The sequence below is a fragment of the Rattus norvegicus genome, chromosome 1, assembly GCF_036323735.1.
Source record: "Rattus norvegicus strain BN/NHsdMcwi chromosome 1, GRCr8, whole genome shotgun sequence".
Taxonomy (NCBI): Eukaryota; Metazoa; Chordata; class Mammalia; order Rodentia; family Muridae; genus Rattus; species Rattus norvegicus.
In genome coordinates, this window is record NC_086019.1 from 147,785,056 (window position 1) to 147,802,567 (window position 17,512).

Consider the following 17,512-nt stretch of genomic DNA (forward strand, 5'->3'; position numbering starts at 1 on the left):
CCATTAAACACAGGAAAGGAATTCTAATTCAAAATGCCAGTGAGCTGGCCCCAGTCCCTGGGCAGAAAGGATAAGAAGCCATAAAATAAATATAAAATGAAATCTCCCAGAAGTGATCAAGGAGTAAGGTAGGAAAAATGAGGGAAAAAATAGATGGTAACACTCAATCCAGGATTCCACATTGTAAAATTTCAAAAAAAAATAAGAAAAAGGGTTTATTTATTTTTCATTATTCAAACTAAGAGTTTAATTTTCTAGATTGAAAGTCCCCACCTCAAGGACAAAGAGAGGATTCTAGACTGAAGAGTTCTGGTGTTTGATGAGGGGAGTCACCTTAGAGGGAAGAGAATCCAGAAAACCCCTAATCTACATTAGAATCATCTACAAGGCAACACAGAAGTTCTTTGACAATTCTCTGAAACCTGGCATTCCCAGTGCACCAACTCTCAACCCACCAACTCTTCAAGAGTAAGCGCAAAATAAAGAACCTTTGATAGGCAAAGGCCAGGGCCTTTTTAGGCACATCCACAATCCAGCAAAGTAGGAAGTGAATTGAAGGGAAAGACATAGGATCCTGGTGATTTCAAATGGATGCCAAAAAATGGTGACATCAAATAGTAGATGGACCCTGTGCCATAAGTCTAAATCCACAGAACTATGTATAGTGCCTAAATGACAACTAAAGATTCTTTAAAAAATTCCAAGAAAGACTCCCACCCTAAACTGCCAACACATCATCACACAGTAGGTCACCCACCCAAGCCCACTCCTGAAAAGGTGGCACCTCCCACAAACAGACATCCTAGATTGGCAACCTGTAGAATGAAGATTCAATTGTCCATCCATGCCAACGATAGATCATGTCCAGGGAAGTTACTCATTCCACTTTAATGTGAAAAAGAAAACTACACATAGATACCAGAATACCAACCTCGTCAATGAGTATTTTCCTTCGTTTTTAAAAATTTTTAGATTTCATTCATTTTATTTTATGTGTATAAATGAGTGTTTTGCCTGGTACCCAGGAGGTCAGAGGGGTGCATTCAATCCCTGGAGATTGGAATTATAGATGTTTAAGAACACCATGTGGGTGCTAGAAACTGAATCCAGGTTCTACAAGAGCAGACAACGTTTTTAACCCGAGTGTTTTCCTTTCTATCCATCCCCTTTAGGCGTTTAATAATCTGTGGTTGGAAAGCAATCCACACACTCCCTATGCCCATGGATATTCCTTATTTCCTCTTGAGAAAGGGCAACATGCACTGCTCATCCTTGCTAAGTGTCAGGCACGGGCCTGTATACGTTTATCACGTTTGTGGTCATAACAATCCTCCAGCATGGGGATTCTTTACCAGGAAGATGGATACTGTTTTTGTCCTCTCTATTATAATACAGACATAGAAAACAAGGTCCAGAAAGATGAAGTTACTTACCTCAAGAAGCAGAAATGGAAGTCTATTCCAGAAATGGTTCTGTTATCCCCATCATATCTAGTTGATACCCCAAAAACAACAGACTATCATTTTTATTGGTATAAATATAAACACATACTCTGTATGTTGGTGATGTATAATCACATGTTTCTAAGAACTTTTTTAACCAAGAACAGAGTATGACAGGAGAACTCGAAAGATAGATCCAAAAATGGTCCATGGTATGAGATGAAAAACTGGAAGAAACTCAGGGAAATAGATGGATAGAAGGTGGGAGTGGGGTAAGGGGAGGTGTTTCAGCTCTCTGCTGCCAATCCCCTGTCATTCCAGGCTGTCCCCACACAACACTCCTCGTTAGCAACCCCACTCTCTTTCCTTTGCCTCTATGAAGGTACTCCCCCACCCACCCACCTACCCTGCAGCATCCCCCTTCTCCTGGGCATTAAGCTTCCCACAGGTCCAAGGGCCTCCCCGCTCACTGATGCCAGATAAGGCAGTCTTCTTCTACATATGTATTAGGGACCACAGCCCAGCCCATGTATACTCTTTGGTTGGTGGTTTAGTCCCTGGGAGTTCTGAGGGGTCTGATTAGTTCTACCTATAGGGTTGCAATATTCTTCAGCTCCTTCAGTCCTTCCCCTAACTCTTCCATTGGGGTCCCCGGGCTCAGTCCGATGGTTGGCTGTGAGTATCTGCATCTGTCTTAGTCAGGTACTAGCAGAGCCTCTCAGAGGACAGCCATACCAGGCTCCTGTCTGCAAGCACATCTTGGCATCAGCAATAGTGTCAGGGTTTGATGTCTGTGGATGGGTGGATCTCAAGGTGGGGCTATCTCTGCATGGCTTTTCCTTCAATCTCTACTCCATTTTTGTACCTGCATTTGCTTTAGACCATGTCTACTGGAGGTAGTCTCTTCAGATTCTATCTGCCTACTGTTGGTATTTTGGCTAATGTCATCCCCATTGGGTCCTGGGAGCCTTGAGCATCCCTGGCGTCTGGGACTTTCTAGTAGTTCCCCAAGTTCCCCACCCCTCCACTGCTACTTATTTCTATTCGTTCTCCTGGCCCTCTGGACTTCTCTCCTGTCTCTTCCCATACATGGTCCTACTCTGCCCCCCCTTTTTCCTCCCCTTCCCCTCTCCCACCCAGGTCCCTTCCTCCCTGCCTCTCGTGATTATTTTGTTCCCCCTTCTAAGAGTGTTTGAAACATCCACACTATGACCTTCCTTCTTGTTAAGCTTCATATGGTCTTCAAGTTGTATCATGGGTATTCTGACCTTTTGGGTAATATCCACTTATCAGTGAGTACATACCATGATATGCCCTTTTGGGTCTGGGTTACCTCACTCAAGGTAATATTTTCTTGTTCCAGTTACCTACAAAGTTTATGAAGTTGTCATTTTTAATAGCTGAATACTATTCCATTGTGTAAATGTAGCACATTTTCTATATTCATTCTTTCATTGAGGGACATCTGGGTTGTTTCTAGCTTCTGGCTAGGATAAATAAGGCTGCTATGAACATAGTAGAGCACCTGTACTTCATATATGTTGGAGGGTCCTTTTGGTATATGCCCAGGAGTGGTACAGCTGAGACTTCAGCTATTTCCAATTTTCTGAGGAACCTCCAGACTGATTTCTAAAGTGGTTTTACCAGTTTGCAATCCCATCAGCAATGGAGGAGTGTTCCTCTTTCTCCACATCCTCACCAGCATCTGCTGTCACCTGATTCTACCACACCTGACTACCACAGAAGCCACTGAGCTCATGAACACAAAGTTATGAACCAAGGGAATGATCCACTGGCTAGGATCACAGCACTGGCTTAGTGGTGGTCCTTCTCTGTGTGGACCTGAAGTATGCTTGCTGGATCACTACTAGCAGCAGTAACAAATGGAAACATGTCAGAAAGGTAAATCTCATGCTAATCCCAGCCCTACTACATTGACTCAGAACCTCAGACGTGGGAACCAGCCCCCTTGGCAGTTCTGAGTGTGGTCAGGCTTAAGAATTGCTGATGTAATAACATCAGACTTCCCAGCATCTGTATGCAAAGGACTCATCTGCAATGCTGCACATCCACATGTGGATGATAAAGCTGCCCTCCAGAATGGTAAGAGTTGAAGGTAAGGGTTGTGCCATACAGTTGGGTAATCAGTGTACATCCAATACCAATACTAAAGTTAACAAAGGGCAGACCACTAACAAATGTTTATTGAATGTATGAGTAACAGAGTAGGAATAAATCTGAACAGAATATGTCCCTGTGATAACTCCTAGTGTTATTCAGAACCTAACCAAGGCAGAGGAGAGAGCCAGGTAGAGGTGGAAAGAGGAACCAAGGGGCTATAAAGATGAGTTCATGTCTAGCCTCAGCAGTCCTGGATAATTAACAGAAGATACACAGTGGGTGGCCAGAGAATATGGGGGAAATAAGAAGGAAAATGTCTTTGGTCCATGATTGTGTCCCCCATGCCAGTGCATGGACAGGGAGAAAGGAGAGGAGGGATTACTAGGAGACCACTGGACCAGCACTCTGGGGATAGCAGAGGGAAAGCCCACAGCTCCCTGCAGTGAAAGTAGACGAGTGTCTAGGGAGAGCCAGCTGGTGATTAAATGTGCCCAAAAGCCTCAGAGTGCCAAGGGAAGGCTATGCTTCCTGTGTTACCAGGGAGACCCCCCCCACCTCAGCAGAAAATCTGGTACTTTAGTTCAAAGCCCGATGTCATGTGCCACACCACCATGATGTGTTGGGAGAAACAACACAACACTGGAAAATCAGACCCTGCAGTCCTCATGATAGCTATCTGAGATATCTGTTGTTACAGGACCCAGGGCAATGCAGAACGTCAGGACAGGGAGGAAGAACCTTCATGGCAGACAAGGAGCAGGGGCTGGGAGAGAATCCAATATCCTCCGGAAGCACACACCCCAATGACCTTTCTCCAGTTGCTAAAGGCACCACCACCTCCTATTAGCACTACAGTCTGGTAGCCAAGTCTTCAACACACAGGCTTTAGCTTGTGAGAAACAACTACAGCAGGGTGTAGCTTGGTAAAAGGAAGGAGAAGAGAGAAAAGGAGAAAGAAGAGAATTAAGATGAAGTTCAAAGAACGGAAAGACTGGCAAATTTCTACAGGCAAATTATATCCCAAAATATGATTCTCAAATTTTATTTTTTTTAACTTTATATACATGGGTATTTTGTCACATGAGTATCTGTGTAGCACATGCATGCCTAGAATCCGCAGAGGCCAGAAGAGGGCATTGGATACCCTGAGACTTGAATTACAGGAAGTTGTGAGCTACCAGATGGATGGATGAAGAGAATCAAATCCGGGTCCTCTGGAGGAGCAGCCGGGTTGTTTTTAATGGATAAATCATCTCTCAAGCCCCAACATTAATTTTTTTTATGAAGCAGAGTAAAATATAAACTTGCTTTTTAAAGGAAGCAGAAAATTAAGTTTCCAAAATAAACACAAAATATGCATAAATATGGATGTGCTCCAGCACCTAAGAGTGGGACAGCAGAATAATTACTGCTTGACTGTAGATCCCACTGTTAATCAAAGAGCATTCGGGCATTGCACACACAGCTTACCTGAAATGCCTTTCAATTTGTATGTCAGGGGAGCTGGTAATTAAACACTTCAACTGCCTGCTGGCTTTACTAAAGACATGGTAATCTTGGCAGAGTTAACTTATAATTATTCTGTTCATCAAATGAAGTTGATATTTAGTTTAGGAAAGTGTTAACCCTAAAGCCCTTAGGTTAAAAACCCTGAGACCTGTATTCAGCTCTGGGTGTACTTATGGTGCTGGGCAGGAAAGGTCACCTTTCCTCACTTAGCCAGGTATAGTGCAAACTTGATATGGACAACTCAAAGACTTACTTTTAACATCAAGTACTGAAAGTAACCTCATGATATAACAGCAGTTGTATGTGAGTTATGTGATGTTCCTGCTTAATAATACTTAAAATTTGGGGTTGGGGATTTAGCTCAGTGGTCGAGCGCTTGCCTAACAAGCGCAGGGTCCTGGGTTCGGTTCCCAGCTCCGAAAAAAAGAAGAAAAAAAAATAATACTTAAAATTTGAAAAAAGATGATAGAAATAGATGATTGATAGGTAGGTAGGTAGGTAGGTAGGTAGGTAAAAGAAAGCACATTCCCATTGTAATTGTGAGGCAGAATCAATTGTGAGACATTCTTCAAAATGATCGATAGATGATAGATAGATAGATAGATAGATAGATAGATAGATAGATAGATAGGAGAGTACAACCCCATTGTAATTGTGAGGAAGAATCAATTGAGAGACATTCCTCAGAATAACTGTTTGACAAAGAGTTTTAAGTTATAAAAGATGAAATTAAAATAAACAAAAATATTCCAGAATCAAAGTAGACACCATAACTTAATGGGTTTCCTAATCCTGGATTAAGCTCAGAATCAGAAAATAAGTTTTGTGCGATGAAGATCAACTGGCCAAACATGAAAACAGAACATAGGCAAGATAGTGCGATTAGATTAATGACAAAGTCCTCAGTGAGGCCACTGATGGGGGAGAATACCATCCTTAAGAAACACTGAAGCTTTCAGAGTTAGAAAGTATATTCTATGGAACTAGAATAAACTCATCTATAGAACTAGAAAAAAGATCATCCTGTGAGGTAACCCAAACCCAGAAAGATAAATATAGTATGTATTCTCCTATATGGGCAGATATCAGCTGTTAAGTAAATGATAAGGAAGCTACAATCCATAGACCCAGAGAGGTTAGTACAGAATAAGGGACTAAGTGGGACACTTGAGTGTCTGGGGTGGGGGATGGGAGCAGATGGGGAGAGGGTTGAGAGATGGCATGTGGGAAAAGACATATAGAATTGGCCGGCATCTGGCAGGTAGTATAGAAATCTAGTACAGTGGAAACTTCCTAAAATATATATAAAGGCAATTAAAATGAAGTTGCTAAATAGAGGGGGAGATGGAGTCCAACTGGCCATCTCTTGTCAACAAAACAAAGCTTCCAGAACCAGGAATGGGTTATAGCCAGTTGAGTTTTTGGCAGAAAGGGACCCTTGGAAATCCTCAAACTCAGGCTGTTACCAAGACAATAAATTGCTCTCCACAAACTGACAGCAAGGTCCTGATGCTGAAGACAACATCACAACTCGGTGACCGTGGAGAGGGCAAGCTGGTTCCTACATCGAGCCTTCACCTCTGCATTCTAGAGCATTCTATATAGAGCCTTCACCTCTGTGTCTTTGGTATGGGAAGGTGTTCTGCAGGCTACCAAAAGGGAAAAGTATACACCCAGACAACAACAAAACTTAGGATCTATAATCTGTCCTATCTGCAAAAATACACTATGGTAATTGTGGCACAAAGCTTGTGGGAGTAACCAACCGATGTCTGATTTGACTTAAGGCCCATTCTCTATGATGGAACCCATACCCAAGACTAGATATTCCAAAAACCTAGGGTAATAACCAACACTATCTGTCCAAAAAAAAAAAGATAAAATGACTCCTAATGACAGTCTGCTATAGTCATAGATCAGTGCCACACTCAGCCACCATCAGAGAGGCTTCCTCTTGCAGCAGATAACAAATACAGAGACTTGCAGACAGACATGGAGAGAGAGAGAGAGAGAGAGAGAGAGAGAGAGAGAGACAGAGACAGAGACAGAGACAGAGACAGACAGACAGACCTTGGAACACCCAGTTCTAAATGAGATGTCTCCATCAAATCCATCCTCTCAGAGTTCAGTGAATGCCAAGGAAGAGGAGGTGGGAAGAGTCTAAGAGCCAGATGGGGAGGAGGACACCAGGAGAACAAGGCCCTTTAGATCAACTGAGCAAAGCTCCCATGAACTCAGAGGCTGAAGCAGCGAGCACAGGGCAGACTCCTCTTTCCTACAGCTCTCAGTTTCATGTTTATGGAACTCCTGAGTGTGTGAATGAGTAGCTCTCTGATTTTTGTGACTGCTCTTGAGGCTCTCTTCCTTCTTATGGGTTGCCTTGTCCAACACTCGTGATAATTTTTATTTTATCTGTCCTGTTTCTAATGAGTGACAGAAAGAGAGTAAATCTAGAGAGGGGAGGTGGGAAAGAAATGGAAGGAGCAGAGGGAGGAGAAACTAATTAAGACATATCGTATAGGGAAAGAACCTATTTTTAATAAAAGGGGGGCAGGGATAAGTAAGTAGTAAGTAAGTAAAGAAAATGCATCCTGCCTGCTGTTTGTTTTCAGACCATGTAGAACCCCATAAACTATCAATGCCAGCAACTGGAGGGAGAGGTGAGCATCAGGCAGAAGCTCTTTGTGCTGCCCTGATGCTTGTCTGTGGACCTCAGGAAGTGAAGTTACCCAAATCAAAATCCCTTGGAGTAGACATACTTCATAAATTAGAATTTAGGGAATTGGAAGGTTTCCTGAGTTCCTTCGTTAATCCAGTAAACATTTACTAGGTACCAACTATGTAGCAGAAATTGAAGACAAGAGAGCGGGGGTGGGGGGTGGGGGGTGGGAAAAAGAATGAAAAAGCAGGAAAGAAGGAAAAGGGGAAAGTTCTGCTTGCAAGGCAGGCGGGGTGGGTGTAGAATGAAACAACTCAGGTTTCTGGTAAACCCTCCTCTGAGCTCGAGGTCCCTCAGTCTCACGTGTGAGGCCAAACTCATGATCTCTCCCGAACCTCCAAGAACCCCTTAACACCCTATCTAGGGTGTACAGCGGGGAATGATGCTAACTCACCCAGCGGCTGACGCACGAGCTTGCTGCGCCGTGTCTCCTGGTCAGCAGTTCTTGTTGTCTATAGTAGTTTCCTCCCAAATATCTGGAGACTCCACCATCACCTTTTGCCATCATCTGGGCCAGATCTGCTAAAGGGGCCTCCAACAGATCCCCTCACCTAGTTCCCCTTGCACGGTCCTCACTCAGCTGCCACAGAGATCTTTTCACAAGGGACCTCTGGGCATCACTCACCCCTGCTGTACTCACTTCAATGGCTTCCTGATGCATTAGAAAGCAAAGACCCTCTTCTCTCACCGTACATTTTTAAAATGATGTCCTGTGCATGCAACCATTTAATAAATGGCTGACTCACCAGCCATACAGCAAAATTCAGTGAAAGCAGAAGCCATGCCTGGGTTTGCACACCACTGTGAGTACACACAGTTGGCATTCAATTAATATTTGTTTAATTAGGTGGATAGGCAATTAAAATAATTAATGTCTGGCTTGGACCAATGAATGGAGTGTGGTGCCATTAGCAGCCACAGGGGACCAAGGGGAGGAGTAAGCTGGGGAGACCCACAGACCCAGCAGAAAGCTGGAAACGCAGACCCGCCCTTGAAGACCCTGATTAGGAAAAGGCACACTCTCTGGCCACCACAGAGCTGCAGACCCCAAAGCCATTTCTTTAGCTTTCCCCCTCCACCCGCAGGAAAGAATCAGGATAATCCTCCTCTGCTCACCACTGACAAGTATCATTTGCATAAATTTGCATAAACCTGTCCCAAGGCTGCCTGCTGTAGGGAACAGCTAAGTCCACACCACATGCAACCAGGCTGTTTCATCAGCATCTTTCATGCCCCTGTTCCCCAGCACAGTGCCCTCTGCTCAGGGAAGAGGGGCTGTGTTCAGGGAGGTTGGTTGACTAGAATTGGAAGTTTTCTGGTGTGAAATGCTTTTTAAAAAGAAAAAAAAAAATCAAGAGACCACAGCTGTGATCCTTGATCACATTCATTCATTTTATTCTTTGGGGGGGACTTGGAATTCATCAAGCATGTCAAATTATGGCAAACGATTCCAGACTATGCCTCATTTCAAATTGCTGATGCGATAGAATTACCAATGCCATGCTAAAAATAAGGAAAACTTCTTGCACTTCTGTTCTTTCACACTGAAATGAACTCCCCTCATGGATTTCATAGCTACCTCCAAGGCGCATCTTAAGCTGGCTGTGGTGGTACCCATCTGTAAGCCTAGCACCCAGAAGGTCCGGGCAGGAGAATTAAAAAACAAACTGGGCTACCTGGCAAAGTCCAGTCTCAGAAGAGAGGAGGGCTATCTCCTTGCTGTCCAGGTTGTCATGTTTTTTTTTTTCGACACCCTTCCTGAAAGTCAGCCCTTTGATTCACCACACACCCTGATGGAGCCTTCTGTGTCTTTTTCCAGTTGTTTATCCCCAGAGGTCAGAGCTTATCTAGCGGTAAGTGAGTCTGGATACTTTAGCATGAAGCAGGGGTCACCCTGTGCCCTAGAGCTTGCTGGACAGCACCCTGCCCTGTGTCACAGACACCAATATCACCCAGAACAAGGGAGAACGTCTCTAGTCACTGTAAATACCCTCCCTTGAGGTACAGTACATGTAAATACCTGCAACCTCTAAACTTCAGTGTCCATCTGCCTCACAAGAACGTTCAAGAAGAACGAGAGAATATATTCTGTATAACTACGAATGAAATATCGGGAGCATATATTAACTTTAGCTTGCTCGTTGTTTGCCTAAAGTGCAGAAATAAAACCATTATGTTGGTTAGCTTTGTCGAGTTCATGGGTTTAAGAAATATGTAAACTGGGCTAAAGATGGCTCTGGGGGTAAGGGCTTTTGCTGTGCAACCCTAGAGAGCTGAGTTTAATCCCTGGAAAACACAACGAGGTGGAATGAGATAACCATCTCTAGAGCTGTCCTATGATTTCCACGCCACATCATAGCGCAGGTACGCCTACATTCACAACGCGTGCACATTACATGTTCTTAACTGAATTAAAACTTACAAACGCCTAGGGCATTACTGAGGTACACATTTGGGTAGCCTGTTAGGATCTTTCCAGAGAGGAATAATTGAATAAAGAAGTGATGGCATCGTCCCATGAAGAGAAAACTCTCTGGGCAGCAACTTTCCACCCCGGCTGTCCTGCCAGATGTGATCAAATAGCCTTACACTCCCCAGTCATGCCTTCTATGCCATGATAGATTAGGCCCTCTCAAACTGTCAGCCAAAACGAATGCTTTCTGCCTACTATTTCATCAGTTGCTAATATATTCACATCTCAATCTGTTACTCAGGCAACCGTGCACCTTCCCTGGCCACCCTTCAGTCATGTGACAATTAGGGTGATTCAAATGTCTAGGCAAAAACAGGCAAGAAAATGACTCACCAGGCTGAGAGGCTCTGATGGGCAAAAGTGGATCTCAAAGCACCCCACTGAATATTTGATGTTGGAAAGAACACCCTCTCCTTTGGCCCCATGTTGCTTACCCAGGTACTAGTAAGACCAAGGAGGACCTTCCAAGAAGACTTCAGTGGAGTTGTACCAAGGGTCCTTACACTCCAAACACCAGCCTCTCTCCATCTGGCCTCCCCCCCTCCTTAAAGAATTTTAAGTTTTTGTGGGCTGCGTGACTTCTTGCCTTATTATGTAAAGTCTTAAGGAACTGGTTAGGTTAGGGATTACCCTGGTAGGCTGTGCATGCTGAAATCAAATCACCAGACATAAAAGTCCACTATAAACTACAGAGCTCAGAGTCTCATATATCCAGGGTGGGCGTTTTTTCCGAGGCAGGTAAACCACATGTGAAACTGCAAGGCAACCCCTCAGTGTCCATTCGTTGCTCACAACAGCTCACCAAGCAGAAATCAGTGCAGCAGGGGTTTGTGTGGTTACAGGGACAGGAGCACTTCCTGCCTTCCCAGGTTTCCAGTCAGACCCTTCACCCAACCACAGAATCCATTCAGTTCCAGCAGGGGTACTCAGCCATGCCTCAGAGGGAAGTTACTGCATAAATACATTACTTGGATAAATGGGTTTCCTTAGGGGAGTAGATTCACAATGAGGACAGGAAAGTGGCCAGGTGTGAAGAAAGGAGGGAGTACAAAGAAAAGAGGAGCAATTCATCACTCCAAGAGAGGCCCAGACGCAGAAGCAGCCATCTTGCTAGCAGTATCTTAATAATAAATGGGAAATGCCATTTATCCTTGAAACATGAAGTCCCATTTGGTACCAGTCTTCCAGCCTGACAAGCCTTAGTGCCCTCCAAGGAAGAACACACAGCTCTGGTAACCTTATGGCCTTGTCACACAGCATACTCTTCTAGCAGTTCTAAACTGTCAGTCCTTGCTTATATCCCACTCTACCACAGGCTTTAGACCATATATACGCATGGGAATGAACGAATCCATGATTCTGGGGAAGATGAAGAAACCATGTCCCTTTCACTTTGCACCACATTACATCTCACTAAAGACGTAACAAAGCAGTGACCAGAAGTACTGCTTGGGAATTAAGCATTCAGCCCAAATAGTCTGTGGTGGGACCCCTACTGCCCTGCGAAGCACCTCTGGGTCCTTGTGCTAGTTTGCCTTAAGTCTCTTAAGTCTTCAGCCCAAATATCTAGGCCTCTCTGACAACTCCAGTGATCTTCTCAACTCAAATGTCTCATCCTGAATTCTCCAGGATGGCCCATTGGCTACTTGCACCTCGCTTCTCCTCAGCACCTCAATCCTCCCAGCACCTAGGGCAGAAGCCTGGGCCTTACCTTTCCCTTAGCCCCCAACACTTTACTTAAAGTCATGATGACTCTGCCCCAAGGAGGACATGCCCTCATCAACTGCAAGGAAGGACAAGGATGTAAGTAGGGTCCTGGAGTTGCTTGGAGTTGTACAGGACAATGCCCCTGCTGCGGGCATACGTATCTGTTATCCCAGTCTGCACCTCTTACAGAAGACTTCAACCTGATCTCCCACAGTATCCAAGATTGAACGCCTGAATTTGTAGACTAAGGTACTGGGTATCATACTTCTCTGCTCAATGCCCTTCAAAAGCTCTGTGCTATCTCAGAATCTAATGGGACCCTGAACCCAAGATCTGTGGCCTTCTGTGAGCCTGCCTCTTCACCCTTCTCCACTCTCATGCTACCCCATCCTTGTTCACCACTGCTTGGCAACACTGCCCTTTCTGATTGTTCAATCTACCAAGTTCTTCCTCACCACCGTGTCTGCGCAGGCGCCTCTCCATGTCAGGATAGGAGGGTGAGAGTTCTTCAGGCTTTTCGTTATCCACAGCCTCATTTATAGGTCATTTCCTCATACAGACCTTCACTGCCCTCACAATGCTCTGGCCAACCCTTCCATCTAAGTCAGGTCTGTGAGTTGCTTATCTCAGGGTATTATTTCTTCATCACATTGACACACTTTACCAGAACAGCTATCTTGTGTTCTAACTTTACCTGAGGTAGGACGGTTTGCAAGCACAGCATGCACTGTCAAAAGATCTAAGTCCACTGCGTATTCTCCTGTGCCCAGCGCTGAGGAGACATTGGTTTAGGAGTCCACATACATTTACAAACACATCTACGCCCACCCTCTGTCATCAGTTCATATGGCCCTTCTGAAATTTTCTGTAAGTCAGTGTGTCCCTCTTCAAGGCCTGGTATCTGGGGAAAATAACTATTATTATTCTTTTTTTTTTCGTGTGTGTGTGTGTGTGTGTGTGTGTGTGTGTGTTTGTGTGAGTGTGTGTTGTATGTTCACGTGCATATCCATTCATGTGCGCTGAGGTTAGAAGAGGATTTCAAGCACCCTGTTCTATCACTCTATAACCTATTCTCTTGAGGCAGAATCTCTCACTAAACCTGAAGCTCAGTTGACAGCCAGCAAGCCCCAGAAATATCCCTGCTTGTCCCCTTCTTAACCTCCCACCAACATGATTTTTGCATGTGTGCATTTTTGAACTTAGATGTTCATGTCTGCACATCAAACACTCCCTTACCTTGAGCCACCTTCCTAACCCTATTATTTCGCCTATGAAAAAATAAAGTTAGTCAATTTAAATGCCTCCTCTCTGAGACTATGGACTCTAGGGTCAAGGGACATTCTTGCTCATCTTCTCGTTACTGTGTCCTCAAAAAGGTTTGACAAACAAAAGGTATTCAATAGAATTCGGAACTGTTCTAAACACCTTCTCATCTACTGTAGCCTGTCCAGACAACCTTCCCATTCTCTATCATCAATAACCAAAAGACCAGAAACTAGAGCAGAATATTATACCTAACTGGGGGGGTGGGGTTGGGAATGGAATTCCAAATCTATTTAAAACATACCTTCCAATTCCATTAACATGGGCAAGCTTATTAGTCCCCTTTCTTGCTTTGATAAAATGAACTTTTAAAAGATGCAGTCCGTTATGGTGGGGAAGCTATGGGTCAGGAGCTTGCAGTGGCTGGTCATGCTGCATCTGCAGTCAGGAAGCAGAGGAAGATGAATGCTGGGACTCAGCTCGCTCTTCCTTTTTACTCAGTTCAGGACCCCTGCCGCCCACAGGATGGCACTGCCCACCTCCAGAGTGTGTCTTCTCTCCTCAGCTAAGCCTTCTTAGATACATCTTCACAAACAGGCTCCGAGGTGTGTCTCCTAGGTGGTTCTAACTTCGTCAAGAAGAGAGATTAATCATCCCAGGTCTTATTAGGTACTCTGAAAAACTCACTTCAGAGAATGCGTAATGCCAAAGACTGATCTGAGCGAGCATGGCCCTGACTCCTGAAGTTACAAAGGAACCACGATACTAGCTCCTTTCAGACTGCTCAGTTGCATATGGCTAATTCAAACCTAAGCAACTTCATAAAAATCACAAATGTTCAAATACCATCTAACATAGTAGAAGAACACCTCCCCCCAACACACAGCCCTAAAACTCCTTTTTTTATTCCAGAGGATGAATACATCATCCCTGTTAAGAAACAACAGAGAAAATTCAGCCAATACAACAGCAAGGGGCCAGTGTGAGGCCTTGGAAATTGTGAGATGTCAAGAACTATGGAAATATCTGAGAGCCATCCCCTTCCTCCAAAGACCTCTGTTCTCACAGGGTAACAGGTAGGATGCTAATCTGAATCTCAAGCAGAAGGCCTAGAAGAACCAGAGTATGGGTTTGAAGCAATGGAGTGACAGGTGAAAAGACACAGCTTCATCCACCATTACTGAGCTCCCAGGATGCTATACTCTGCCACATCACAGTGCCTTTGTAAATAAGTATTCAGCGGAGTGCATTGGTCAGCTGGTTGGTGTGGGAGGAGACCAAGGTATTCTGGGTACATATCAGCTGCAGAAACGAATCACGCTGCCTCTCAGTCCATCTAGCTGTGTTTATCAAGCTCTTATTCTGTGCAAAGCAAAAATCTAAGGGGAGGGTGGAGGTAGGAAGAAAAACCCACAGAGCTCTCATATGACTTCTGCTCATGGGAGTGAGAAGTTATCCCAGTGCAGATTCCTCACACAATCTGAAATATCTCTCTTTGGCTCACATGCTTAGCCCTATTCCTTGAGACCAGCCTTCCTGCACCAAAGAAGCTGAACGCTCACACGGAACAAAACTAAGACAGCCCACCCAAAAGCCATCATAGAGGACCAGTTAAAAAAATTGAGAGCGGATGATACGATAGTTAATCACTGCAAGAAATTTTCCTTGAGAGAGCCTCACAGTGCTCAGGATCTCTGGTACTTCTGTCTGTCGCCTGAGAAAAGGTCTGGATATCGCAATGTATTAAGTTGGCCGACAGCACTCCTTCCAAGTCCCAGGGTCTGTATAGCATAGAGAACAATGTAATGGACATAGTTCCCAACAGTGATGTAATGGTAGCTGAGTTATATAAGAGTTTATGCTTAACCCCAATAGATTCTGGACTCAACCACCCTCATTATTTTTCTGCGCTTTTCCTAATCTCATTACAGCTAAACGTATTAATTTTCTATTGATTTCTAAGTATCAGAATCGGTTGAAAGTACTTCAGTGGTAAACAAAAATGACACAGCTGTGTTTCCACGCCAGTCATCTACCCACTCGGCGTTTCAGACAGACTCCATGTCTGCTCTTCTAGGACTGCCTGTTTCAGTTAATGAGCCTCCTTCCTTGGGATTAGAAAGTTTCATCACCTCCTTGTCCCCTTAGGCACCTGCCTCTTGTCTATTCTGGCTTTCTTCATTTGCCTATACCCCAAATCTAATGAAGGCCAGATCCCATACTTTGCCTCCTGGTATTTTTCTTCTTCTCTGTTCAAGCCACTACAGCTAAGTCTGACCTCCTGCACTTGCCTCTTCTCAATGCAGTCCCTACTTCTAGTGTTACTGTATTCTGTATTACTTCAGGAAAGCAGTGACCATGTGGCTCCTCTGTTCAGTACCACTTAAGACCCTCTCTTACTGTGGGAAGAGGAAGCCACAGTTCATGTCTTCCAAGGCCTTTTGAACCTGTCTACATCCTTGCAACTCAATGCCAGATCCCTGTGTTCCTTCTCACACCTCACTCACGGGTCTCCAGTGCATGCTTAGGGCATGTCCATCATGACTCCATGACTTATGCCTGCAATGCCTCTCTGCCTGTACATCTACATTTTCAAACCGTATCTTCGGCAAGTTCTGGCTAAAGTGTCCAGTGTCCCCCAACCTACCCTGACCAACACTGACGGAGGGGATCTTCCACTCATAACTTTGAAGACATTCTACTTTCATAAACACTCTGGTAGTTCAACCCACTTGCTCTGGGTCCGCACCCCAACACAAGACCTCTTCCACTGAGCTTTCCTGGGCTCTGAGCTATTTGACTGTCCCTGCCTTAATCTACAGCGACCTATGATTCTCCAGAACCACAGCATACAGCACAAAACCTAAAACTTGGGAGCGGGAAAGCAGTCACATGTCTATCCTCTCAGCTTTGCATGATACCACAGGGAACTTTGCCAACCACAATAGGGCTCCTCCGCCACATTTCAACAGGAGCCTAACACTCCCACTCATTCCTGAACTCCATCCCTTTTTTTCTAATCTGCCAGCATAAGCCCAAGGGCCACAGGCTGTACCTTCGTAGACATCAGAAAATCGGAGAGGGACAGGGCTGCTTCAGGCCATTATTACCAATTAGGCTTTTCCTGTCCAGAAAAGACTGGGATATACAGCGGCCAGGTGTAAACCCCGCCAAAGACCAGCGCAGGGGAGGCGGGGCCGATAGCCGAAATTGTCCCAGGAGTTCTGCCCTGTTGAATCCCGGCTCCAAACTTTTCTCTCGCTCAGCGCGACACCTGGCATCCACTGGCCCCTGTGGCTCTGGAGCCCGCGGGCGAGCATCGACTCACACGCAGCAGCGGCGAGCGCCGTCAGGACCAGGTGGAGCACCATTCGTGAATGAGGATGCCACGGCCGGTGCTGATGCTGCCGGGCAGCGGCCGCTCCCCACCCCCGGGCTGCGCGGCTCAGGCTCCGCCAGAGGCTCGGCGGCTACTCACCCGGAGGGTTGACGGCGGCCGGGGTTGCCATCTTGCCGGGAAGGGACCGGAGCGCCGGGCGGGGGCGGGGCGGGGGCGGGGACCGGGACCCGGCGCGGGCCAGCGCCGCCGCGGCCGCGCCACACAAAGGAAGGTGCGGGCGGTGCTCCCCGCGCTCCCGCGCTCTGAGAGCGCCCCGCGCTCCTGCCCGCGCTGCTCCCCGCGCCCCGCGCGCTCCCCGTTCCTCTGCGCGCACCCGCGCTCCTCCCTTCCCGGGCCTCCTCCGGGTTCAGCCTTTGTGGTGCGGCTGGGGTGCCGAGCCCGCGGCTCCCGGGTCCGAGCCGTAGCACCGCGAGACTTGGGGCAGCGGGCAGCGGGCAGCGGGCAGCGGGACCCTCCTCGGGCCCGCGCAGGTGCCCAGGCTAGAGGCCTCTGTGCACTCCCTATCCGCCCTAGTAGGGTCCCCAGGTATCAGGGACACATCGCCGAGGGGCGCTGTACCCTCGCGGAGGAGCGGGTGAGCAAGCGACCCATTTGGATGCAGAGGACAACCGGCCTCAGAAACAAAGGCGTCCCAGTACAGCCACTTAGCATGCCAAGGCCGCGCCACTGAGCTCCCGGGCACGCCGGCTAAGGCTGTAGAAGAGGGCCTGAGGGAAGGCACCCAGAAATGCCCAAGGCCACCGTCCCTCCAAGGCACTCCAGCGCGGAGCTTGGTTTAGGAATAGAGAAAAGCCAGGGAGGATTTGGGGACAGTGTCTAGCGCTGCCTTCCTGAGGACATGGCCACTATCAGCATTTATTACTGAGTCCTCTCGAGGG

General features: G+C 46.2%; 1 protein-coding gene across 5 annotated transcripts in view; it reads right to left on the reverse strand.

Moving 5' to 3' along the window:
- Nucleotides 1-16,931, reverse strand: part of Arnt2 (aryl hydrocarbon receptor nuclear translocator 2) — a 156,633-nt gene extending 139,702 nt beyond the window's left edge. Inside the window, exon 1 of one of the 5 annotated variants that reach the window (NM_012781.4) lies at nt 16,713-16,828. In NM_012781.4, coding sequence (NP_036913.3) covers nt 16,713-16,743 — 31 coding nt within the window. In that variant the 5' untranslated portion in view covers nt 16,744-16,828. Of the gene's footprint in view, nt 1-16,562; nt 16,690-16,712 lie in introns of those variants that run through there. The other 4 variants (XM_017588812.3, XM_063281500.1, XM_063281511.1 and 1 more) reach the window with 4 other exon arrangements.
- Between the last annotated feature and the right edge of the window lie 581 nt (nt 16,932-17,512).